Source organism: Apiospora aurea, assembly GCF_038362705.1.
Source record: "Apiospora aurea strain CBS 24483 chromosome Unknown utg000004l_segment0_segment0, whole genome shotgun sequence".
Classification (NCBI taxonomy): Eukaryota; Fungi; Ascomycota; class Sordariomycetes; order Amphisphaeriales; family Apiosporaceae; genus Apiospora; species Apiospora aurea.
This window is the reverse complement of record NW_027117391.1, coordinates 3260904-3285915: the sequence shown is the minus strand read 5'-3', so window position 1 is coordinate 3285915 and position 25012 is coordinate 3260904. Positions and strand designations below refer to the sequence as shown.

Genomic DNA, 25012 nt, shown 5'->3' with positions numbered 1-25012 from the left:
ACGGTATGTACTATGAACAGGCAAAAAAAAAAGGAAGAAAAAAAGAGGCAATGCTAATCGAAGCTCATGTCCGAATCTTTTGAGCCATGTCCTCCTGAATTATACTAGCATCTATCGCTCATGATATACCATCATCTTCTCGTCTGTCTCTGCGTATATCATGTTTCAACAGAGCATAGGGGTATCTGTTGCGAGCCTGTCCTTATCCATAAGCATCAAAAGGGCGCCAAGTGGCATCACCGGGTATATAACGTTAGACAAAGAAGGGAATAAAAAGGTGCCCGACATGGCCCGCGCAGGGAATATGTACATTGCCCATCTACACTAGGTAGATCGTGCCGAGCGACAGCTGGTGGGCACTACCGGAGTAGGCGCTGAGGAAATAGCCATCGAGGCGACTGTGGCCTGCCGAGAAAGAATCCATGTAGGTCGTCTACAACTAACACATTAAGCGTATCGTGGTCGTATCTATGTGCACAAGAGTCGACCACCGCCAAAACTAAAGTCCTCATCGCATGGCGGCAAGCTGCGGGGCAAAACTCGCGAGATGTTTTGCACGGAAGTCGTGTACGAAATAAACGTGAAAAGCGTCGTCAGGATGGGTCGCCCCTCGGTACAAGCCGAAATCCCAACAACGCCAGGGCAATGCGAGCTGAATGATTTTTTATTTGAAGAAAGCCGGAATGAACAGCACCCTAAAGGGGTATCAGGCTCAGGTCCACTGGCTTCCTGGGTGCGCGCTGGATCCGGCTTCTGTAGACCCGTCGCCCTCGATGGTCTTCCTCCAGTGCTCAGGGAGGCAGACACAAACGAGAGGGAACGCTTTGATCTCCCCACTGACTGGGGGGGTGAGGTCTCCCGCATGCGCCCAGACGTGTTCGACACCCCGCTATCCCTTTGCATTTGCCGCCGTGCTTCCCATTCGTCCGCCATTTCGTCCACCATAACTCCTGTCGCCCAACCGTCGTCCCATATGCCTACGATCTTGAGCATGTGGCCACGCTCCAACGCGAACTCGTCAACGGCGCGTGGCTGGTATGCCCAAAGCACAGCGACACGGTCTCCCGGATGGATGTCGTCTTGTGAATAGTAGTCCTTGAAGAATGGAAGTTGTTCGGATTGTTGGCTTGCGACACCACCAGACATGCCTCCGGCACTGGTTGGCGACTGCGGGTCTTCGCCGATCAAAATGGAACCACTCGACAGAGATCCATTCCTACGGGACGTCAAGGGCGGAGGTCGTAGTACACCGGCACGGTTCTCGGACTTTGGACTATCGGCAAATTCATCGGACGAAGAGTGGTTGTCGCCTCTTCTCCTCGAGGCCATGTATCCAGCAGCAGCCCCTGCAGCGGTAGCGCCACCAGCAGAGGACAATCCATGCCTAGATGTTCCATGCCGCGAGCCACCATGTCTTGATGGTGAGTCTCCCGAGTGTCCCTCTAAAGCTGACATGCGAGCAATTCTGCCTCCTGGGAGTATCTCGTACCCTTGAGGCGCTGTGGTGGGGCGTTTCTCGGAAATCGGCTGCGATTGCGCGGTCGTCACACCTCCTCTCGACGGTGCAGGCTGGTTGAAGACGCTCCCCTGCTGGCTATCGCCTCTCCGACGCGAACGTCTGATGCACAAGAACAGCAAGAGAGCGATCAGAGCAAGGCCAACCAACGATCCGATCACGATGCCGGCTATGGCGCCTCCACTCAGTCCATTGTGGCCTTGGTTCGATTCTGGCGCTGGGGTTGACCCATTCGTATTCGTAGGCATGGGCGGGAAAGTCATGACCGGCGTGATAGCCGGAAGGGCGACGCCGGCGCATCTGTCGTCGATCTTGGAATTGTAACAGCATGTATCAGTCGAGTTTATCCCTCCCGAAGCACAGTAGGAACAAATTCCAATGGTGCTGTCGCTATATCCGCAGTTTTGAGGCTCGTTGTCGCTGGCTTGGATGCAGTTCGAACTCGAAAGAGAATTGGCCGGCAGCGCACAGTTAGTGAAGTCGGCTCGGATCTGATTCTGTGAGTTGCCATTGGGATCTGAACATAGGGACTTGTCAGACGTGACCAACGCTTCGCTTTGGGCGAAGTCGGCCTGTATAGAAACGTCAGTCCAGAATGAAAGATGGAATATTCACGCCGAAGACTTACGCAGGAGTCAGCGCACAGAGGTCGTGCGGCGTTACCCGTAAGACTACACTCCTGGATCGAGTTTTGCACGATGCCGTTGCATATGACCGAGGTGGTGAAGCGTGCGTAAAGGTCAGTCGTGTTTAGGAGGTTGATGTTGCCGCAGCCGAGCAATGTTTGGTACCTATTGCGAGTCAGTTTCACGGGCAGTCTTGGATTAAAATCGCAGTGTACTCACTTGGACTCGACATAGCTTGTACGAACATAGGAGTTCAGTTGCTCGTCGAATGACTTTGTATCCGTCACGTCTTTGAGGAATGGGCTATTGCCTATTAGCTTATATCGAATCGGATTGGCCGCACCAAAACTTACTACAGCCCAATTAAATAGCTTCCCGTCGATACTGAGGCGGACGAGAAAGCTGGACATGTCTTGGAGCCCGCTAAAGAGACGCAGCCATTTTGCGACACGGCTGGCGATACTGCAGCAAGAATAAATGCCAGTACCAGCTTCGTGCTTGGACTCCTGCCCTCGACTTTCCCTTGTTTGCTCTCGCCCATCGTGCGCGTTTGTCGATGTTGTGCTGTATCCATGTCTTGTTGTGCTATGTGTAGTGACATGCAATCCTCCGGAGTGTTGGTAACCACTGCGGCAGCGATCACATGAGTTTTGGATACCACAACTTCTCAGCGCCTCATGTATGAGAATTAGGCGGTTCCAGGGGTCCCCAGTTGAGCTGTTTTGGTGGAATCTCTTGTCCGATCTGAGAGATGGAAGGATGGCGCGAAACTGAAATGTTTGTGATTTTATTCTGATTTTCTTCTTGGAAAGATGGAATGGGATTAATAGTCATTAACCGTAATCGTAACCAAAAAAAAAAATCTCTTCGTGGCAACGTGGGGTGCTCCGAGTCAAGATTGTAAAGGTGTATTGTCGATGATTGTGCTGGCGTTGTTGTGACTAGGCGTTGACTGGGAATTAGGAAGCAGTGGGTGTGCTTCTCGTCGCTGTCGGGAATGACTGTGGCGCTGAAGAGCAAAGAACGAATGTATGCAGTTGGAGCAGTTACGACACGGAAACCAAGAACAGGAAGGCGACACAAAGTCCGGTCCAGACGGGGCCTGCTTCTAAAGAACAAGCGCGAAATGGGGTTGAGAATCGTACTTGAGGCAGGCGCTGGTGGTAGCGAGTGAAACTAGAAGAGAGACCTCCGGTGTATGGACTTCTTGGCGGTTGACAGCCCTTCGCGCCTGGTTGCCGTGACCCTGTACCTTTTACAACTGGTAGGTATTGTGGACTCGAGACAAACCCGGGGGTGTAAGTCGGAGCTTCGAAAAGTCAGGTCGGAGGTTAGTGAATAGAAAGAGACTACGAATTATTACGGTGCTGGAACATAACGCAGAAAAATGAACAATAGGTGGCGAGGGGAGGAGATTAGTTGGCGCAGGTCAGGGTCACCAGCTGCGATAGGGCGCGGCGGTGTGATGCGAACTTGACGACCTTTCCTGTGGGTGAGGGTGGGAGAGAGGGAGAGGTGTGGGAAGGAACGAATCGAGGGCTCCTCTGTTCTTGAGAAACAATTGGGGAAGGACAGGCAAGGACAGGCAAGGACAGGCAGAGCCAGGCCAAGCCAGGATGGGACAGGGCAGGCATGCAGTGGTCTAGGACGGAATCTGTCTAGGTCACGACCCAGCGTACGTACCGGGCAGAGGCAGGCCGGTAGGGTCCCGACACGATGGAGTCGCAAGCATAAACAGACCAGACGACACTGCACTTTAATAAAATGGATGCGCGAACAGCAGGTCATGGCCAAACCCAATGCAAAGCGAGCCGAGATCAGAACGGCCAAGGGACTCGTTGACAGACACCCCTACTACATTGAAGCTCTTTGAGCTCCTAGGCTAATAGAACATTACAGATAGCTTACGCAGCTTGGCAGCCGGCTTTTTCAACGGACAGCGCCAGCTTCAGGATTGAGGGACTGAGGGGAAACGCACACATGGCAATGATGGCATGTAAAAAATCGATGTCCATCCTGCTGGCAATGGTTACGGGATACCCACACGACATCAGACGAGAGGAGGCTAGAGTAAGAGGTAGGTCGGTAAATGCTAGGTTGGTTGGTTGGGTCGTATGCGCTGTTGGTGGTTGGTGCCATAGATAGCTGTCGTTCTACAAGTAGTCGGGGGGCTGGGTTAATGTTGTGTAAGTACGCTGGGCGATACAGCTTGTGGAGTCGCATCGCAGCTTTGGTCGTTGATCACCTCCCTCCAGAGCTTGCCTTGGGCATTTCCTCTTTCTGCAGATACACCGGCGGCAACGAGACAATGATTCAAGTTCAGCCTGGCCTCCCTCGTTACGATCTCAGTCAAAACGCAGGTACACGGAGCAGGAACGGCCCTAGTTCAGGACGAACCGCCAAGCTGCGCATCTCGAATTGCGAAAGGACGGGCGTGGACGGCGCAGGCAGGGATGCGCATCTCAGTCGGGCTTAGTCTGAACCAGGCAAGGCGTCACGCATTTTTAAAATTAGGTTGTCCAAGATCATGCCCTTCTCCAATCGGCTACAGCCTCGAAGCTTGCGTTACTGCCAGTTCCGGGAAACAGCCAAAGGCAAAGAAGGTGACGAACGGTTGTAATACAAAGACGGGAGTCTGTATCTGTATGGCGGAAACCGAATCTGTACTGGTTATCTGTTCGTCGTCTACATTAGGTATGCGCATGCAGCGTCTGCTGGTATGGGCATTGGCAGAGGCCGAGCGCAAGTGTCTTGACCCATCTAGAACAAGAAACAAACAGAAGCAATGCATCCCTTATTTGCATACCTCCGCCTAAGACATTGGCGGCAGTTGCTCACTGACTCGCTTACTGGAGCGAGGGACACACGATCCCCCTCAAGGATGAGATGACAGAAAACCTTCCAAACTGGCAGAACGGCTGGAGCTCTGCGAACAAGCAGAGCACAGCTGCGGTACGGACGGTGCGCCATGGCATTCCAGAAGATCGATGTCTGTGTCGCATCGGCATCTGCATCTGTTATCGTCAACAGACCACCAGAGGTCCATAGCCATCCACTAAATACGGTGGCGCCCTACGATGTGTGCCGCCCCGGCGCCATCATTTCAACACGATAAACATTGCGCCCGCCTCGATCACAGACAGGCCTTGATCGATCCGAGTGGACTCGAGGTCGTGATGACGATGGGCTGATGGACGTATGTAGGGTTTGGCGCAGCATGAAAAGATCAAGGTTCGAGACTGTGTTAGGTATTCCAGAATATGCCCGGAAATCCAGGGATCAGTACCGTTGTTGTTGGGGGGAAGCAAAAGAGATTTGGCATGAGTCTCGCATTATGCGCTCCTCCTTTCATTGGCCAGTAATTCTCCTATTCTCGATCTCCTCCCATCACCTTGTCAACTTACTTAGGTTATACCTCAGCTGTATCCACACCCCTGCAAGAAAAGCAAAGCAAAAAGGCACCAGGAAGACCCCAGCACCAATGCTTGCTCACCCGAAATGACGATGGCCTTCTCGAGAATACCGAGCGCAAAAAAGATAGGAACCAATAGTGGCCCGTCGCTTGCGAACCAAACCCCCTCCACTCTGCCGTCTGTGGTTATTTTCCTCCCCCTAGCTCCCATGGACGAAGACCCTGGATAGTGAGTTGACCCTAACGAGGATATGAAACCAGCAGAAGGGTCATTGCGCGCGCCTGCTGTATTGGTTTGGCAACATTCCAAACCAGATTGGTCCTGGCACGAACTCACCCATGCGCCGCTGCTATGTACGATTAGAACCGCGGTTGAATCAGTCAACCAGCGCTTCTGACGAGCAAAGTTGATATGGTCGTACAACTTCAATGGATCACCCGTGGCAATGGGCTTTGCTCGCCCACTATCCTGCTAAACGCCCATCCTCCCCCGTTCCTCCACTAGCGAGCCCGATTTATGGCCGTCTCGGCACCATCATGTCAACAATGTTTTTTTTCTCCCGGCTACCGGAGTGTGGGGTCTTCGGATCTCAAATTCTTATGGGAACAACTGCACGTTTCCTCACAATGTTGGACAAGCTGAGGATATGTATCTCCCTGAACTCACAGAGGCCAAGAGGAGATGTGAAGGTTGTTAAGTCATGGACTAAAAGCCAAGTGACCAATAAAAGTCTCTGTACTTGCGCAGTATGCATGGCCTACCTATATGTATATGCCAGCCTATATGTCATGACAATTCTGAGTGTATGTAAGATCACAATCCTTATGCTTTAATACCATGCCCCGGCTTTAAACTACCGCGATTGGCTTCTGTGATTCTTCGCCAATATGATAGCCCAATATAGGTGATGCTTGGAGGCAATCAAACTTCAGCCACGAGCCACGTTGGTTCTTCACATCATGCGAGTGCATGTATAACAGTCTTTCATTTTCTTTGATATCTCCCTAGGGTGTCAACCGGAATGCGACTGAATCGAACACCGCCATACACTCTCCTGTATCAGAATTGATTTTGTTCAAGTAAGCCAGGATGTACAATGGCTCACTCAACCTGAATCGGAATCGATCCTTTTTCATGTGAGAATCCACGCTCTTCTCCTGTACAGCGGGGCTTGATGGAAATTATCTTTTTTTCGGGACAATGGTAAGGGTGTTCCATCCATTCTGGGGATATCTCACTTTGCCCCGGGGAAGGTGACTAGCAAGACGTGACAGGCGGGCGAGGTGGATTCGGTGGCCGGCATCTCAAACACGGAGAGCCCCTGGCACTGCCCAACGCCCACAGCACAGCCCTTTTCACGGACCAAAAGCTGTCAAGCAAACATCATGCGCGGCAATGCGGGCAGTTGCTGTCAGTCGTTACGGGGTCCCTTGCGGGTGATCGACGGCCTTGCTGGCTGACAATGTACGGGTCTCCCGCCTGTCAAAAAAAGGGGGGATCTGCGTCACAGCAAGAGAGCACTGCGCCGAGAAGCCGGGACTTTGCGTTGGTGTCTCCTATCCACCGAAGATGCCAGAGATAACGTCACATTCGCGAAAATACGCGTTGGACGACGACAGGTCAAGTGATATGGGCCATGCCGCGTTTACGATCGGATTGCGGCACACAAGGGACGTCCAACCAGTAATCTGATACAATAGCCCTGGTACAAACAAAGAAGGCTCGCTGCCTTCTGGATATGTACAGTCCGTTCCGACCAAAGAGCCCTAATATACCCAGTCAGTGGCTTGTAATCAGCACGAATCCATATGTCTGCGTAGAAAATCTGCCATGTCATCCACCCCTGGGCTTCGTTGATCCAATGGCCGCCATCCGGGTATTCCTTCCATTCCACTGCGAAGCCCTGCATCATGAGAATATCTCTGAGGCGTCTCCCATGCTGAACGGGTACCACATCGTCATCCACTGAATGAGTAATTAGCATCGGTATCTGACGGATAGCGTCTACGTTGACTCCAGTTGTCGTTGCGTTTGCCGTTCCTGTGAAGGCGATTTGTAGGTGAGTGAGAGACGATAATGACGTGTCATCGTCATCATAATCCTTCCCGAAAGGCTCTTCCGCGCGTGTCGCGAACGGCATCCAGCTGGACAGCCCGATCATACCGGCTAACCCGCCCCGGCCCTCGGCAAACAGCGCCGCCACGGCCGTGGCGAAGCCCTGGCTGATGCCGCACAGGAAGATGCGGCCCCGCGGCACCCCGGCGGCTTCCTCCTCCTCCTCCTCCTCCTCCTCTTCCTCTCTGATCACCGAGAGGACCCGATCGATACTCTGCCGCAAGCCGTCGTGCTGGATCTCGGGGCGCTCCTCCGGGTCCTCGACGGACCACATGTCGAACCACTGCGACATCTCGGTCCCCCAAAGCGCGCCGAGCGCAGGACGGGCGCGCAGGGGAAGACCCATCGCACGGTGGGGAAGAGCTCCAGCAGCGTGTGCGGCTTCCCGTCTGGCCGCCGGCCTGGCGGCGACGATGCCTCGCTCTCGAAGAACTCGTCGGCGAACTCGTCGCAGCTGCTGTCACGCCCGTGCAGGAAGATGACGGTATGGGTATGGGCGCCGGTGGGACCAAACACTTTGGACTCGGGCGACATGTTTGAATCAATAAGTGAAACCAAGTCGAAGAAAGATTTATTGATAGAACTCTTGGCGTGGTTGACTGATGTAGGGATGGTAAGTTAACTGTCTCCAAGTTGGCAGCAGGGCCTAACCTAATCAATTAGGTGAACCACATCTGGTCCACCGAACCCCCTATTCCCCCTATGGCCCCCATATCAAGGCAGCTTTTTCGCCCGAGACACGCGGGATGCACAAGTCTTGCAACTGTTTCCCGAATAAAAGAAGGGGTCCCCGAAATCCGCCCTGTGTAGCACGTCGCCCATACGAGGATGTGCGAAGATCAATCCCACGATGCTCTGTTCAGTATGGTGAGACAATTGGCAGGGACCCCCGTCATGAGCGCCACATGCCAAGGAGGAGAATGACGACTCCCTTTGCATTCCAGAACCCTGGTCTAGAATGACCAGAGCTGTGGTCTGGAAAGACCACAGCTCTGGTCATTCATTAAATGCCTGGGGCTGTCCCCCGGATGCATGCAACCGTATTATCCGCGGGGTGGGAAATAAGCCAGCAACCAGAATGACGCATACAATCAACATTTCCCCTCAGTCGGCGGACCATCCTCTATCTACCGGCAATAGCAGCAACAGTTCGGACGATGCGTACCCCAAGGAGGTGGAGAGGACCCTAGTGGTGGCCGAACTCCGCGAGAGCGGAGACTGTCTCTCGACCAGTCCTCCGAGCCCAAAGCCAGGGAGTAGCAAGTTCCGCCAGGCCCTAGCAGAGCTCGTCCCGAGCTTCCTCCAACCTTCGAAGAAGCGACAGCATGAGAGCGAGGAGCCCAAAAAGGCCCCCTCGTCAACAGAATGGCTAGGTCTGTTCAATATTATTATGAGCGTCTCGCCCCTCGGGTAGACCCTATCATTAACAGTCCGATATAGACGGCCTCCGTGGCTACGCCGCCTTCTTCGTGGTCTGGCACCACATCTCGCTCGTCTGGTTCCCCTGGGACCTGCACTTCGGCCACGCGGGCCGCGAGACGGATCATTTCCTTCAATTGCCCATCCTCCGGCTCGCCATCTCCGGCCCGCCGCAGGTCTTCGTCTTCTTCGTCGTCTCGGGCTATGCACTGAGCCACAAGACGCTGAAGCTGCTGCGACAAGGCGGAAAGACCGAGGAGGCATACGCGACGCTGGCCTCGTCGGCGTTCCGTAGGCACCCGCGGCTGTTCATCCCGCCCATCGTGCTGTCCTTGTGCTCACCACTGATCGCGTACGCGAACGGGTTCGGCGGGACGCAGGAGGAAGGCGTGGGGCACATGCCGAATGGGGTTGTCAAGCTCATGGGTCCTAAGCCCTTGGCGACCCTAGGGCAGCAGTTCGGGGATTACGTGCATACGGCGCTGGAGCTGATCGATCCGTTGGCTCACAGGAATGACTGGACTTGGATCTACAACCCGGCTTTGTGGACCCTTCCCCATGAGTTCATGGGCTCGCTGCTCATATACGGCGTCCTGCTCGCGCTCTCCCGCTGCAAGAGTAGTGTGAGGCTGCTAGTGACGACCGTGATGGCGCTCTGGGCTTTGTACTTCGTGTACTGGTCGGAGTTCCTCTTCCTAAGCGGTATGCTGCTCGCGGATTTTCGTCTTTACACTCGGCATCGCGCCCGGGAACAAGAAAGAGAGAATGATGAAGACAGCAGCATGCTGGACGGCGAATGGAAACCCGCAGTCATACACCGAAGCAGAGGCTGGGAGCCTCTCATCCCCGCCGAGTGGGACAACCAGCATGTCCATACCACTGTGCAAATTATCATGGCCATCTTCTTACTCTACGTGCTTGGCGCACCAGAATGGCGTCTAGGCGGCGACAAGTCGCCCGGCTACGTCTGGCTTGCCCAGCTCGTGCCGAGCCAGTACATCACCGCGAACCGGCCGAGTCACTTCTCGGGTACGATCGCCGCCGTGGCTCTGGTCTTCGTCCTGGATCGGGCACCGTTGCTTCAAAGGCTCTTCACGACGCCCTTCGCTCGATACCTCGGGCGCATATCCTACAGCCTCTACCTAGTCCACGTCCCCATCTTGCACGGCCTAGGATTTTGGGCCGGGAAGTTCTTCTTGGGAATCACGGGGTCGGAGACCGACTCGGGGTACGTCTTGGGCGTCGCTGCCGCGGTCGCGGTGGTCTGGGTCGTAACGATCTGGGCGGCAGATTTGGGCTGGCGCTACGTCGACGCGCCAGCTGTTCGTTTTGCGGCCTGGACTCACCGCAAGGTCGCGGCAGGCAGGTAAGCTCGATAAAAGCCAGGGCCTTTCGCGGCTTTATTGAAAGGGAGGCTTGCATTTGATATCAAAGTACTGGCGTTTTTTTTTCTTTAAAAAAGAAACCCCCCCCGAAGGGTAAATTATATACGAGCACCTATCAAACGATGGGCTCAAACTCATTACTTAACACAATGTTCTTTTTGTTCACTTCATGCTTTCTGGTGCACCCTTTGGTGTTCCGGGGTCTAAAACCAGTTCTGGAAATAAGGGTTTTTCTTGAAAATATAGATTATTACCGAAGCGAATGAAGACATCAAAAATGTCCAATATTAACAAATGAATGTGTAGCTGGCCAGCTATAGACTCGAGATGAAAGTACCGAATACTGCTCCCATACCCCTTAACCCTTATACAGCAGATAGTGAGATCGCTCTCAGACATCTAGAAGCAATCACTTCTCATTTTTAGAAGCAGCAATAGTTGATGCCATCGCAGTGGTCGTTGTTAGGGGGCTGGCAGTGTCCACTGCCGCCGACACACCACTCGATCTCGTCGGCGCTGAGGGCGTCGGCGGCACAGGTGTAGGTGGAGTCCCAGTATTGACCGCCCTTGGTGTTGCGGAGATCGGTCTCGGAGCAGCCTATAGCCAGGGAGAAACAGACACTAGCTGTCAGTCTTGGTACTACTGAGTATGCCCAACAGGGCGTGTGTGGTGGTACCTACCATATTCTTGGAGAAGAGCCCAGCCGCAGTACACCTGGCCGGGGACGCAAGCCTTGGTGCATTTGGCTGAAGTGCCGGTGATGGCTGCCGCGAGGGCCAGGGTGAGGGTAGCGAGTCTGACCATTTTGGTGGATAGAGACAGGATATTGTATAGTACTAGGCTTTTGAGTGAGTGTTGTGATTGTTTTTAGGGATGTTGTGATGGCAAAAGGGCAGGATAGGTTGTGGTCGTGCTTTATATAGGAGCCAACTTGACTACCAATAACCTATGACCACTTGATCAACCATAATAGGGTATATCATGCTCACCGTAGTAGACAGGGAGGATGTGAACACCTTGTAAGCTGGCGTCGCGAATCCGTCTGGATACTGAGAAGTTTCGGAATATCGTACCGAAGCGTCGCTGGGTCATAATCATTGCCAAGTCTTGGATCGCTTTGACACACTTACATGTCCAAGCCCATACGAATAGTCCACAATGACAGAGCATATATGGGGGGTATAGCAGATGCCATAAGCCCCTCCACTACTTCCCATCAAACTAACAAAGTCCTAAACATTATCCCGATCCTCAACTACCACTACTTCTCTCGCGCTCTTGACCCGAGAGCCTTCCATGTCGGCCATCATACCAACATGGGTTGGATATGGCCGTAATATCTGACATTACGAGGCAACGTGACAGCAGCACTTCCCCGGATAGATGGCTACTGGCCGTGGGGGGTGGTAGGGCCTAGCGTACCCCGAAGCAGCGGACGCTTTGCTGTGAACTTGCATCTGTTGGTCATATCGGCGAAGACGGCTTGCAAGTCATGCAAATAGAATGCGGTATTCATCATAAGCAGCAGACGTTCGCATAAGCTGACGTGGAAGGCATCGTGTGGTTTTCTAGGAGTTCTTACTCAGTTGCCCAGGGTTTCTGCTAGAGCCAACCAATGCTATGTAGTTGTTACGATGCTAGAACGCCGTGGCTGCTTCCTCGGACCGGTCGACCGGTGGGAGTACCATCACGAGAACAGAAAAGGCCTTGCAACGAACGGGCATATGATGCCAACGTCGTCGTGAATGCACAGCAAACTCGGACAGTCCAAGCATGATGCGGTAGAATTGGCAATTGTGCAGCGCATTGTATCCGATGTCATCTTGGCAAGAACAGGAACAAGCTTTGGTGGGTCGGAAGTTGAAGCTCACGCTCAACAATTAACTGCAGGACCCACTATGCGCATACAGCTCGTTAGATGCATACGTCTCGCTGATTTCTCACATGTGTTTGCCAAGCCCTCAGGCAAATGATGTCACGATTCCATGATTGTGGGCTGGCTTGTAACGGAACTCTGCGGCAGAAAGCGCTCAGTCGGGCATTTGCAACTGTTTTCAAAAGGTGTGCTCGAGACGACAAGAATACACGCAAAGCCAATTGATGATACAAACCCGTCGGAGAGGTCCTCAGTAATTGAGGCTTGCAGGATCAGCAATGTTGCGCCTCACCCACCAAGCGCAGCTGATGGGGCGCATGAGACGACCGCAGACCATCACTTGGCCGTCGCCGAATAGCCGAAACCTCCAGTTGGCACCCACCTCGACCTGGGCATCTAGGCTCCGGAATCCCTCGCGGTCCGCTGCCCTCACCTCACAGCGCCGTGGCCGCCAAGAAACCCAGGGCCCGCTCCGGTCCTCATTTCCTCGGGCCTTATTCACCTCCCGCGGCCAGCGGCCTAATGGGAGCAGTGGTAAAGGCCCCTTCGCTATCGTACCCGCTGTTTTCATCATTGGTGGCTTACTCGTTTATTCCTTCTACCCAGGCGGCCATTTGCGACATACCCGGCTCGTCCACCAGCCCAAAAGAGACCGCACGGAACCCAACCCGCAGGATGACGAGCCCGGCGAGAAGACCGCTTGGTCCAGGTTCGTCCGGGGGATCAATGACATCTCCAGCGTCCCCGACATAGAGTGGTCCGCCCTGTCTAACCGCCTAGTCAACCTCATCTTACCGGAGTGGTCCAAGAACCTCCCGGCCAACTTCCGCAAGCTCCAGCGTGAGCTGTCCATGGCCCCCCGGATCGCTGTCCGATGAGATCTGGCGTGATGCTCACGATGCTTACATCAACCCGGAGATCCGCTATGCAGCTGAGGTCAGGTTATCTGGCCAGCTATGCGATGAGGAGAAGGAGTTTTTATCGCGCCGGAAGAAAGTGGCCACGGCAGCTCTGGCGCAATACCTAGCTATCGACGAAAGAGAAATCCATCCCGACGACGTACCTACGATTGCAGTCTGCGGATCAGGAGGCGGCTTGCGGGCTATGGTCGCTGGTGCAGGGTCGCTCCTCGCCACTCAAGACGATGGCTTGTTTGACTGTGTGACCTACACATCCGGCGTCAGTGGGTCATGTTGGCTACAGGCCTTGTATCATTCCTCCATCACAGGACGCAACTTTCACGATGTCATCGATCACTTGAAGAACCGCCTGGGCGTCCACATAGCATACCCTCCGGAAGCCTTCTCCTCCATCCTGTCGGCACCTACCAACAAGCTATTGCTCAGCAGCTTGGTGGAGAAGCTGAGAGGTGACCCTAACGCTGCTTTCGGGCTTGTGGATGTCTACGGAATCTTGCTAGGAGCGAGGTTATTAGTACCCAAGGGTGAACTCGGCGTCGATGACCGCGACTTCAAGCTGTCAAACCAGCGGAATTACGTCAAGTTCGGGCAGAACCCTATGCCCATTTATACCGCTGTCCGCCACGAAATCCCTGACTTGGGAGGCTCAGCTTCCTTGGAGCCCGGTTCCGCCTCGCAAGACGCAAAAGAACTTGCTAAGCAAGAGGCTTGGTTTCAGTGGTTCGAAATGACCCCATACGAGTTCTTCTGTGAGGAGTTCAACGCGGGAATTCCGACCTGGGCCATCGGGCGAAGGTTTAATAACGGAAAGGATGTGCCTCCCGAGAGTGGCTTCCACTTGCCCGAACTACGGATGCCTATCCTCATGGGTATCTATGGTTCTGCGTTCTGCGCAACCCTGAGCCACTATTACCGCGAAGTAAGGCCGCTCGTGAAGAGTTTAACAGGATTTGGTACCATCGACGAAGTTGTGCATGGCCGGAACGAAGATCTAGAGAAGGTACACCCCATCGATCCTGCTCAGATACCCAACTTCGTGTATGGCATGAGCGAAGAGCAACTACGATTCACGACACCCACCAATATCCATACCCAGGAATACATCCAGCTCATGGATGCTGGCATGTCTAATAACTTACCGATTTACCCGTTGCTTCGCCCTGGTCGTGATGTCGATGTCATCATAGCATTTGACGCCTCGGCCGACATCAAGACAGATAACTGGCTTTCAGTCACAGATGGTTATGCGCGGCAGCGCGGCATCAAGGGGTGGCCTGTTGGCGCCGGCTGGCCTCAGGGAGACGAATCCCCGCAGCAAGCCGAGGCCGAGCTTAAGAAGGCAGAGGTTCACTCGAACCGCGAAGCCGACGCCAAGCTCCTCGAGGCGAAACAGCGGGAGAAGGAAGCCGAAATCCGCGACCAAGACCCCGCGGAGCAGAAGGCCAAAGCGGAGCACGACCAAAGCCACCCCGAGGACTCGGACTTGGGCTACTGCACCATCTGGGTGGGCACGACGCAGGAGAAGTCGTCGGAGCCGCCGCCGCCGTCGAAGCTGAGCCCGGACCAAAACACGGCCTGGGAGCAGCTGCGCGACCCGGGCGCCGGCATCGCGGTGGTGTACCTGCCGTTCATGTCGAACCCCAAGGTGCCCGACGTCGACCCGGCCAAGTCGGACTACATGTCGACCTGGAACTTTGTCTACACGCCCGAGCAGATCGACCGCGTCGTCGAGCTCGCCCGCGCCAACTACGACGAAGGGAAAGAACAGATCCGCGGCTGCATCCGCGCCATCTACGAGCGCAAGCGCCACGCCCGCCAGGAGCGCGACGCGGCGGCGCGGGAGCAGCGCCAGAGGCGGCTTATGCGCATGGGGACGCAGGGGCGCCTGGGCGAGGGAGATCATTTCACCTGATCCATTCCATTATAACTGATGTCACGGCACGCGCAAGCGGTTGGAGAAATGCGTGTAAAGAAATTGTAGTGGATTTGTACTACTTATATAATCTCTGTTTGGTACTAATACTAGTGATCGAAGCGTTCGGCCTTTTTTTATTCTTCTTTTCTTTTCTTTTTCATTTTCCTCCCTCGAAGGAGGATTTTTTTCTTTTTTGGACTAAAAATGGAGGACAGGACGAGAGTGTATCCATGTATGTATGTATTTAGAAGATTACCCCCTTTGTTTGGCTAGTAGATAGGTAGATACCCTGTCAGGTATTGTGCGAGAATGTATCATGACAAAAGAGACAAGGGAGGTAGCGAGAGGGGAGACGAGCGTACGAGAAGAACAAAACGTCTATAACGATGTAAAAGGATCTTATACAATACACGATAGTAGATATCACAAGCACGGGAGGCTTTTTCTTGAGATGGAAGAATGTGTATTTTGTGACATACCCTTTTCCAAATTGATCGGGCCTTTTTCGTATTATTCGGGCGATCTGGGTGGGAAATCAGACCTGTATGACAAGAAAGGGGGCAGCTCCTCCCACTTGAAGCTCGAAGCTGTAATCATCTGACAAAGACCTTGAACATTTGAAACGTGGGAATTAGGGTGTACGAGAGTTGGTATGTGTATATTTACACTATGAACGAGTGGTTCGTAAATGTTCCATCTACATGCCTTCCTGCGTGGTTTTGGTGGTGGGTTCGTATGATATGATATGGTACATTATCTCTTTTTGCTTATACAGTTCCCGAGCCAAAAAGTCCATTGAGTAGATCATCTAGCCATTTCGCCATAGAGCAACTGGGGACCCTTCATGCTCGTTAAAAAAAAGTACAATGTACAATTGAATTTCTATTTCGTACACGGTCAGCCCGCTTGCGCCAACCTGGCTCCAAAGCGCCTCCCCTTGCCTGGGTGCCCCTGAAGCAGCTTTTCCTAAGCCTGTTCAGCAGAGTTTGGACCGGGTTTTACGAGATGATCTCGCCAATATCAACATAGGCGGGCTTCCAGGGTGCGGCATCCTCGGCGAATGTGTCGCTGGGCACGCCAACCTGGCCAGGGCTGTACAGATACCACGCCTTCAGGGCGTTGATTGAAGCGGCGACGCGGGCTGAGTCCAGATCCGGCCCGGGAGCCTCACCCAGCTTGTCCCTTCCACTGTAGATACCCACCACAAAGACTGGCGTCCTGCTCAGTCGACCAGTCTCGCTTTCCAGACGGGCAACAGGGGCCTCAAAGTTCTCTCGCGCACATAGCCTAGCCAGTTCTCGTGTAGGCAGCTCGAATTCAAACAGGTTGGACAGGTCGAGCGTCCGCGACAAGAAATGCGACTTGACGAAGTTCTTGGAGGCGTCGCGGCCACAGTGCATGTGGACGGCACCAATCACCGCCCGCACAAAGTTGGCATGGGCGTTCGCCGGCGCGTTCTGCAAGAGCATCGTCTTGGTATTCCGACCGTCGTCGACCTCAAAGTTGGGGAGAGCCTTGGCGGCCGAGGACTCGCCGAACGGGTTGCTACCGTACACAACACGGCCGCTGAGACCCTTACCCGACTTGAATTTTTGGGACTCGACGGTCTCGGCGCGCACGTATCCCCATTTGTTCATGACGACGGTAGGCTTCATGGGGTCAAACTGCAGCAGGCCAGGATCGACCTCCTCACCAGGTGCGGCGGCTGACTCGACACCCCATGCGCGGGCGACTTGGTGCAGGGCGGGGTTTCCTGCATAGCCCTTCATGGCAGTGAAGAGAATGGACATAGGCAGGCGGGGGTACCTCGCGATTAACGACTCTGAGGCGTAGTAGTGGAGGACAGTCGACCCCACGTAGGCGAGGTTCGCATTGTTGTATTTCGGGTGGGCATCGGCCGAGGGGTCGACTAGAGCTCGCGCCAACGTCTCGACGGGGATCTTGGAGGAGAGCGAAAGTCGTGCGTGTAAGGCGGCTAATTTGGCGGAAGATGCTGCTCGCGAAGGGTGCGGCGAAGGCAGAGGACCGCCTCGGAGTGCTTCTGGTGTGGGCTCGCCATCTTGGGGTTCAAGGACCAATTCCTCCTCCAGAGGCGCTTGCGAGGCGGCCGTGGACTGGTGCCTCCTCTGGCACGGTTGTGTGTTGAAAAGCGAGGCGTGGCGGCATGTCTGGGGTATCGACCTGGATATGCTGGAGGGTCGCGAGAGCCTGGCGGCCGGGCTGGTAGTCGCTGCAAGCAATTGGCTCGCCACTCGATCTAACCGCAGTCTCGTCATTGTATAGCTGGACATGAGGGGCCCTCTCCTTTCTCTCTCCCACCTGCGGAAGTTGTTGCCGGGCGGGTTGTGGGAAGCAACCGACAGTTGCAGCTGGTGGTCGTACTTTTTTGGAGTCTCGTGCTGGCCAGGAAAAAGTTTCTGGAAGCTGGCGTCGTGTGAGAAGCTTCAGGGATCTCGTTGATTGGATGATCCGTGCACCCTTTCGGGTTAGCTCCAATTGGTTTCTTGGGCGCTGCACTGCACTCGCTGTAGCACCCGGGCTTGGGCCTTGGGGAGGGCAGGAGGGGCTTCACCCGCTGTAACTGCCCGCCCACGCCAGCACGCTGCCCCCCCCCAAACAGCCCTGTCTGTACCTGCACCACCTAGGTTAAGGTAGAGAGAGGTAGGTACTGTACTTCCAAGTGTACTGCGGCAGCCGCCGCAATTGAGAGCGAGGGAAAAACAATAATCCACTCTCAAGCTCCAGCTTGCCCGGTTGAATCTCGAGACAACGTCAATTCGGAGCTCGCAGGATTCCGCGCAGAACGAACGATTGAACGATCCATTGATCCCAACAAGACTCCATTCGTCACAATTCAGCCAAGATGGTACGTTCTGCTCCGAATGCTGCTCCCGATCAATAGCTAACAACGCACCAGGGTGGCGGTCCTAAAGTTCAGTAAGCAGCACCAGCAGCAACCTCGCAACGCCCTGCGCGATCGAATGGCATCCCTCCTCTAACCTCGATGCCCCGAATGCAGATACCCCAAGCACGTCTGGTCGCCCAGTGGTGGTTGGTACGCCCAGCCCTCTAACTGGCGCGCCAACACTGCCGTCTTCATGGGCGTCATCGTCGGCCTCACGGCCCTGACGTGGAACCTGAGCGCCGAGCGTGAAGTCCGATACAAGATGCCCGAGCCCGGCCGTTTCTTCCCCAGCAGATAGTATGTTGTCAAAACCCTTCGATCCCTTGGCAACTTCGAGTCGAGAACGAACCAAGCTAACCAGATACCCGCAGCTGGAGCAAGCAGATTATTGAACACGAGAAGGCGGAGGCGCAGAAGAAGAATGACTCTTGAGGTGTGTCTAGGCATTAGAATGAGGCGTCACACTTGTATATATCCACCGGATGGGAATTAGACGGCATCGAGACATTCTACCGCGCTGCATGATCGAACCAATGCCATACCCGAGCCCCTCGAGCTTTAGTCGGAGCAATTGAGATACTCTATCAGGACGGAAACAACGAACTATAGGTGTCGGTCGCGTATGCTTGAAGAGAGTGAAGTCCAGGCCTTTATGGTGCAGCTGAGCCACAGTGCAGGCGAACCCACGCCTTCACCTACGCAATTTCTTGGCATGCAGTACACTCCCTGGGGGCTCAAATGTTCGACAAAACTCCTTTTCTTGGGTCAGGGGTGGAATTGCCTTTGCCTACAGACATTTCATGGGCGATCAAATTCTCCTATCCCCGTCCTTCCTGCCTCTCACCCCTTTAGTCGTAGATGTAGTTGTGGTAGTCCCCATTGAATGTGCACTATTCTTTCGGCCGAATAACCGCCTCACTGCAAGAGTAGATGCGTCTGGAAATAAGGGGTTTGTATTTCAACCCCACGGGAGCGGGCTGACCAGAATTGCGTATATCCGCATCATTGATATTGTTCAACAATGTTATCGCCAACGGTTGAGACTGCCGCCGCCTGCGGGACAAATATGGATTTGTATTGACACATCGTTGCAATTTCCGCTGGTCGTCCCTATCTTGGCCGCGACAAACAATAGTCACGTCAAAACCCAGCGTTGGGAATGCTGAGACCATGAGTACTTAGACAATTAGATTTGCTTCCTTCGGAAAATGGGGGTATTATTATATGTCTATTTATCTATGCGCTACAAATGCTATACCCTGGTCTCGCTAAGCCCCTTTTTCATGTGTTCGCTGTAATCGGGACGAGATAGCAACCCAGAAAGGGGAAACAACTCTCGACGCGGGCCGATCTCCTCTCTCTAAAATCCGCTACAAGCTCGACGCCGCTGACGCGTTCTTGTTCGCAGCATCTGCGTTTGTGTTGTGGTTGTGTCCGTTGGGCGTCACATCTCCCGACGTAGTGACGCCACCACCGTTGCCCGAGGCGCCATGCTCGGCCTTCTCGGCATCAGCAGCCGCGGCGTGCTGGTTCTTGGCCTTCTTGCCGCGGAAGCGCATGGCCTCGCGCGCGGCCATGTCGGGGAAGAGGACGCCGGGGGTGAAGATGGTGAGGATGGCGACAGGGATGAGGATCATGCTATTGTTCAAAGTATAGTGGTTAGCGGGACATGGTTCTTGCCAGGACGGGTCATGTCGAAGGGTTTGACGGGGGTATTGTTAACTCAATTCAAGAAAAACTTACAATCCTTCCAAGACAATGAACGAAGGCTCGTCCTGCATGATGGGGTTGCCCCAACCACCAGCCATCTCGACAATACTGGATTCACACAAGTTAGCAAACAGGAACCACCACCACAACAACCCCATCTCAACTCCTTGAAAAGCACTACTGACCGGTAAACGCAACGGATGAAAATCCCCGTGTACGCGACCGCCACCGCGTACGCAAACATGCGAAACTTCTTGTCGTTCCAGAGCGCCAGGACCTCGGGGCTGGCGCCGCCCTTCTTGACCCAGCTGCGGGCGCGGATAAAATAGTCGATGGACATGATACCAAAAAAGCCCAGGACGACGACCTGGAGCGCGATGCCCGCGATGATGACGCGGTCGCCCTGCAGCAGCAGCGTCATGTTGGACTTGCCGGCGGAGGCGGCGATGCCGCCGCCGATGGCCTGGAGGATCAGGCACGAGACGTCGGCGGGGACGAAGATGAGCGGGTAGAGCTTGGGCCGGATGCGGGAGATCTCGGGGCTGATGCTGAGGGTGACGTGCTTGAGGGTCAGGTAGATGGAGATGCAGATGAGCGTGGGCGCGAGGATAATGCAGCAGATCTGCGTCTGGAAGGCCTTGTCGTTCCAGGGGTTGGCGCTCAGCTGGACGCGGCCGATGTACCCCACGAACTCGAGCAGGCAGCCGGCCGCCAGGGCGGTCGAGTAGCCCCACGTCCGCTTCCAGATGCCCGTGCCGACGAGGCCCAGCACGCAGAGGGCGAAGCCGGCGCACAGGAAGGCGTTGATGCCCAGGTTCGGGTAGTAGCCCAGCACCGTCGCCTGCACGGGGCAGAAGGCGCTGACCTCGACGCAGTTCTTGAAGCTCGGCCTGTGCGGCGCGGTGCCTGACGACATCTTGCTGGCCGTTCCGTTTCTAGGCAAGCGGCTTCCTCCTTCTTTTGATCGGGTTGCTTCTTTGATTTCTTGTTCTTCTTCTCCTTCTTCCTTATCTTCTCCTCTATCAAGAAGCTGCTTCCGATAACCTATCCAAGTGGCGCTTCCAAAAAGGCGAGATAATGGCTGATGCGACTCTTACTAGGAGAAGTGAAGTGGCGATCGCTGAAACGGTTTCAAGTACACGGGGCAGGCGATTTTGTTGCTGGACCACGACACGAACAGGTGATAAACAACGAAGAAACAAAAAGAGGATGATCGTGAAGAAACTAAAATAGATGTATTATATCCAGGAAGTAGATAGGTAGGGAAGGAGTCCATATGCCACGAGAGGGGCGAAGGTCGGATTATTAGTAAGTAGGCAACGAAACAAAAAGCCAGCAAAGTCTAGGGGCGATCCAATGGATATATCCTACGGCGAGCCGGGTTGATGGCTGCTTGTTATGCTCAAACCAAACACCCACGTTTCCCCCTCGGGTAGTAGAACGTGGGATGGAGCATCTTCGACAAGTAGCACGTATATAGAGCGAGCACATACCTATCTATGCAAGCAACCCACTCGCCTACAGCAGAAAGAAGCACCGCCGCCGCCGCCGGGTAGGGGTAGGGACTCTTCCATTGCGCCCAAGGCAATGGTACTGGGGAATAGAGAAACCGGTCCAATCAACACGGCAGAAACTAGGGGAAATGGTAGGCAGAAGGCCAACAAGCGTAGAAGGCCAAGCTCGCGTTAACGAGTGGATTTCCTAATCGGGTAGAAAGCGCCAGTGCAAAAAGTGAGAAAGTGAGGTGGAGGGTCTCCTGGAGGGCCTCCAGTCTTTAAGCGAGCTCATGACCCATGTCATTGTCATCAGTGATTGGCATGGATGTCGCTGTCGCTTGCGCTATGCCACGCGAGGTCCGCTTCTAGAACACATCGCATTTGTCTGGTCAGCTGCAATTTTGCATCTCTCGGGAGTTCTGCTCCTACAGTACAGTAAATCCATGGTCATGAATAAAGTCTGTGGCAGTTGCCTTGGTGAGAACTTGCACACCGTCTCTCTCAATCAGTCTCGTTCCCATGGAAGACTGATTGTGTGGATGTAGATATGCGCAGATAGCAAAGGTATCATCGCAACAACGCCTCCCTTCCCAGCTAGGTGACATGAGATGCATCGTCGTGTCTCCCTCGGGATGTTATATCCGCCCGAGCCTACCGAGTTGAAGCCTCAATCTCTGTTTTCGTGACTTATGGGATGGTGTGTGGAGTCTGCAAAGCCCGCCGTCGGCCGGACGTGGGCTCTTCCGAGAATTAGAATAAGAGCCTTAGCGCTGCGTTATGCAATCTTGGCTTGCCTCGCTTCGACACAACTGACAACCGACCGTCATACATTGCCTCCCGGGCCTTCTCGGTATCGTACAGCGGAAGCTGCCCAGGCCACTCGGATTTGCAACCGACAGCCTATCAAACCAGGAAACAGTTTCGTATCAAACCCCACGTAGGGCAGGCGAGGGGTTATTGCGACAGTTGTCAAAGTTCTAAGGCGGCTTGGCACGTCGCAACCTTTTTCGTGAGGGTGATCATTGTTGGTATTGCTCTAGACCCCTCGCTATTACTCCTTCCCCTTCAAATATCTATAAACCACCGAAAAATCACGGCCTTTGCAACTGTCGAGTTTCTCCGCCGCGGCATATACTTGTTTCGCCCGGTCACCAAGCTCGAGTTTCGCATCTGCCTCTTGTGCGGCGACAATGGCGAGATTGAGATCCTTCTTCATCAAGGCGATGCCAAAACCACCCGAGTAATCTCGGCCAGCAGGCGCTCCTTCAACTACGCCTTTGACAGGATTGTTGATCTCGCTAGGCCAGCATTTTCCGGTGCTTACGTTGATGACATTGGCCAGCGTTTTTGGATCGAGGCCCCATCGAATCCCTAGATTCATGGCTTCAGCTGTGGCAATGTTGTTAATGGCCAAGAGGTAGTTGTTGGCCAGCTTGGCACTCAGGCCTGTCCCCTGCGCGCCGCAGTGGAGAACGCGCTTCCCCATCCGGAGTAAAATGGGCTCTATCTTGGGCAGAAGAGCATCAGGGGCGCCGAGCATGAACGTGAGCGTCCCGGCCGTGGCTCCGATTACCCCACCCGACATAGGCGCGTCTACGAACTGACCCTGTGCGGTCGACGAAACCATCTTGGCCACTTCGCGGGACGATGATGGGTCGATGGTCGAGCAGTCGATATACACCCTATCCCGCTTCGGTAGATCAGAAGAGAGAATGTCCGAGAACACGGCTTTCACGTGTGCGGGCTCAGGTAGGCATGTTATGACCGTGTCCTGTACGACGACTAATTGTCAGCAGCTTGAAGACGTACAATCGAATGCTACTTGATGTGACAAGAAGAGATTGATCGGGTGTCCTTCAGAGGATTGGCTTTATGTATAAAAATAATCACGGGAGAACCGGCGAACCGATCCCAACTTAGATCATGGATAGAACATACTCATCATATGGACGGGGAAAACGGGGAAAAGGTGGTAAGGGACGGAAGGGGCTGTTCTTACCGAGTCTCGAGCGGCATCCTTAGCGGTCTCAGCTGTGGTCACCGCCGCTCCGCCTGTTTGTGAAGCTTTCATATCCTCGGCAAGCCGGCGTGCCGCGCTCTGGTTGATATCGAAGATTCGGATCGAGTCGCTGGGTGGCAGTTTCGCCTGCAGATTCCTGGCCATTTGATAACCCTGGGCAAGTAAAATATTAGTAAATAACAACTCGTGAACTGGGGGGGGTCGAATCCCACATACCATCTGCCCGAGGCCAATGAAGCCATAATTCTCGAGCCTCCGCGCAGTCGAGGTGAATGCGCGTTTGGAGGTGTGGATGCGACGCAGGCACCCAGCGAATAGTTGCGGTCGCATGGCTAGACAAATACTGGAGCTCTGCTACGTCCGACAGAAACCGCGGGACATAGAAAATCGAAGTATAGCTCGATCACTCGATCCGGCCGTGGAAAAAAATGAAGCAAAGGAAAATGACACGGCCGAGGCTTGGGAATACCTCAGACAACATGCACCTACCTCTCGCTTTCCGGTGGTACGGACATCCCAGGTCGCGGGGTAGTGCGCCCCCGAAGAACCGACCATTGCCGCTCCTAAGCTGGAGCAGCTCCAGATTTCCCCGGCATTCTGGGGTACTAGCCAGAGCAGCACATTGCGCGCCAGTCAGCAGACCACTTGGCACTGCAGACTTAGGTACTGGCATCGGCCTTCCTTTGGCTCTTAAGTTGGAAGAGGGCCTTGGGCTTTCTTGCAGGAATACTTTGACCGTAGTTCCCAAGTCGCCTGGAAGACAATGCCCGTGTAATTGTATCCATATTTCTGTTGCAACAAGGGAGAGAGAAAGGCGGATCGATTCGACAACATAACTCAGCTCTCCAACTGTTTGAGAAGCCGGCTGCTTCCCGGACAGAAGGAAAAGTAGAGAGAGGACAGACAACCATCAAGGAAATAAAAAATTTGTCGGCAAGTAAATCTCAGCTTCCATTTTGATCAAATAAATTAATATTGCAGAAGCTCGGACCTTCTTTCTTTCTTCTTCGGTGTGACCACTTAGGTAGAGCCGCCATGACTCGGAAGGTATGAGGGTTTCTGATAAGGAGGGAGAGGGCGGCCGCAGGCGGTCAGCAGTGTTCTTACCGATAAAGATAACAAACAAAGCTCAACAAGTGAGGCTCCGAGATAACGGGTAGATCGTTACGGTCCAGGCTAGCGATTGGACCGGAACCGAGTTACAATTTGCAGGGGATAGCACATATGTGTAGGTAACCTTGAGGTAAGATATCGATGTGCTAGCATAATCACACGCCTTCCACCATACAGATATACCATTTGACTTATACAGACTGAATGACACAGCAGGCCATCATTACCTTTGGGGCCGAGATCCGGACTCGAAAGCCCATGCTCCTTGATCAGACGAGTCACCTTTCGTGTAGATTGTCTCCTGGCAGAGAAGTATATACTACATAGTATTCATAGCTCGTGCGGGAACAATGGCAGCAGACACAATGTAATGTTGCAACAATCCGAGACTCTCGTATTCTGGGTCTACCACGATTTCCTAAGTGGCTCATACGGCCAGGCTTCGACCAGACCAGATGTGAATCCCTCGCAAGATCTGGCAGCCCTGGCAGAGAATTATGACCGATGGCCGTGTACGAATTGACAAGACTACATCAATGGTACATTGGGCGAGAGTCCTGCCTGGAGATATCAGCCGTATAG

The 25012-nt window shown here is 54.0% G+C and overlaps 9 protein-coding genes across 9 annotated transcripts; 3 read left to right on the top strand and 6 right to left on the bottom strand.

Moving 5' to 3' along the window:
- Positions 1-712: 712 nt before the first annotated feature.
- Positions 713-2552, bottom strand: PG986_005817 (uncharacterized protein; the record flags this gene model as incomplete). The annotated part of the gene is made up of 5 exons (XM_066842039.1): positions 713-782; positions 842-1384; positions 1490-2088; positions 2145-2307; positions 2362-2552. The coding sequence occupies 5 exons, from the start codon at positions 2550-2552 to the stop codon at positions 713-715; spliced, it is 1566 nt and encodes a 521-aa protein (XP_066701901.1).
- Positions 2553-7175: 4623 nt separating this feature from the next.
- On the bottom strand, positions 7176-8204 carry PG986_005816 (phospholipase carboxylesterase; the record flags this gene model as incomplete). Its single annotated transcript, XM_066842038.1, has 3 exons — positions 7176-7287; positions 7331-7953; positions 8013-8204. The coding sequence occupies 3 exons, from the start codon at positions 8202-8204 to the stop codon at positions 7176-7178; spliced, it is 927 nt and encodes a 308-aa protein (XP_066701900.1).
- A 544-nt stretch (positions 8205-8748) lies between these two features.
- Positions 8749-10459, top strand: PG986_005815 (uncharacterized protein; the record flags this gene model as incomplete). The annotated part of the gene is made up of 2 exons (XM_066842037.1): positions 8749-9043; positions 9111-10459. 2 exons carry the CDS (start codon positions 8749-8751, stop codon positions 10457-10459), a joined length of 1644 nt encoding a protein of 547 aa, XP_066701899.1.
- A 437-nt stretch (positions 10460-10896) lies between these two features.
- On the bottom strand, positions 10897-11279 carry PG986_005814 (uncharacterized protein; the record flags this gene model as incomplete). The annotated part of the gene is made up of 2 exons (XM_066842036.1): positions 10897-11072; positions 11156-11279. 2 exons carry the CDS (start codon positions 11277-11279, stop codon positions 10897-10899), a joined length of 300 nt encoding a protein of 99 aa, XP_066701898.1.
- A 1350-nt stretch (positions 11280-12629) lies between these two features.
- PG986_005813 (uncharacterized protein) lies at positions 12630-15183 on the top strand (the record flags this gene model as incomplete). The annotated part of the gene is made up of 2 exons (XM_066842035.1): positions 12630-13220; positions 13270-15183. 2 exons carry the CDS (start codon positions 12630-12632, stop codon positions 15181-15183), a joined length of 2505 nt encoding a protein of 834 aa, XP_066701897.1.
- Positions 15184-16184: 1001 nt separating this feature from the next.
- Positions 16185-17462, bottom strand: PG986_005812 (mitochondrial 54S ribosomal protein mL44; the record flags this gene model as incomplete). The annotated part of the gene is made up of 1 exon (XM_066842034.1): positions 16185-17462. The coding sequence occupies one exon, from the start codon at positions 17460-17462 to the stop codon at positions 16185-16187; it is 1278 nt and encodes a 425-aa protein (XP_066701896.1).
- A 626-nt stretch (positions 17463-18088) lies between these two features.
- Positions 18089-18523, top strand: PG986_005811 (uncharacterized protein; the record flags this gene model as incomplete). Its single annotated transcript, XM_066842033.1, has 3 exons — positions 18089-18123; positions 18206-18388; positions 18463-18523. Coding segments are annotated over 3 exons (279 nt in total), but the record flags the coding sequence as incomplete, so codon positions are not given.
- Positions 18524-19461: 938 nt separating this feature from the next.
- PG986_005810 (phospholipid-translocating ATPase) lies at positions 19462-20717 on the bottom strand (the record flags this gene model as incomplete). The annotated part of the gene is made up of 3 exons (XM_066842032.1): positions 19462-19729; positions 19835-19909; positions 19987-20717. The coding sequence occupies 3 exons, from the start codon at positions 20715-20717 to the stop codon at positions 19462-19464; spliced, it is 1074 nt and encodes a 357-aa protein (XP_066701894.1).
- A 1631-nt stretch (positions 20718-22348) lies between these two features.
- On the bottom strand, positions 22349-23647 carry PG986_005809 (3-hydroxyisobutyrate dehydrogenase; the record flags this gene model as incomplete). Its single annotated transcript, XM_066842031.1, has 3 exons — positions 22349-23068; positions 23297-23470; positions 23534-23647. The coding sequence occupies 3 exons, from the start codon at positions 23645-23647 to the stop codon at positions 22349-22351; spliced, it is 1008 nt and encodes a 335-aa protein (XP_066701893.1).
- Between the last annotated feature and the right edge of the window lie 1365 nt (positions 23648-25012).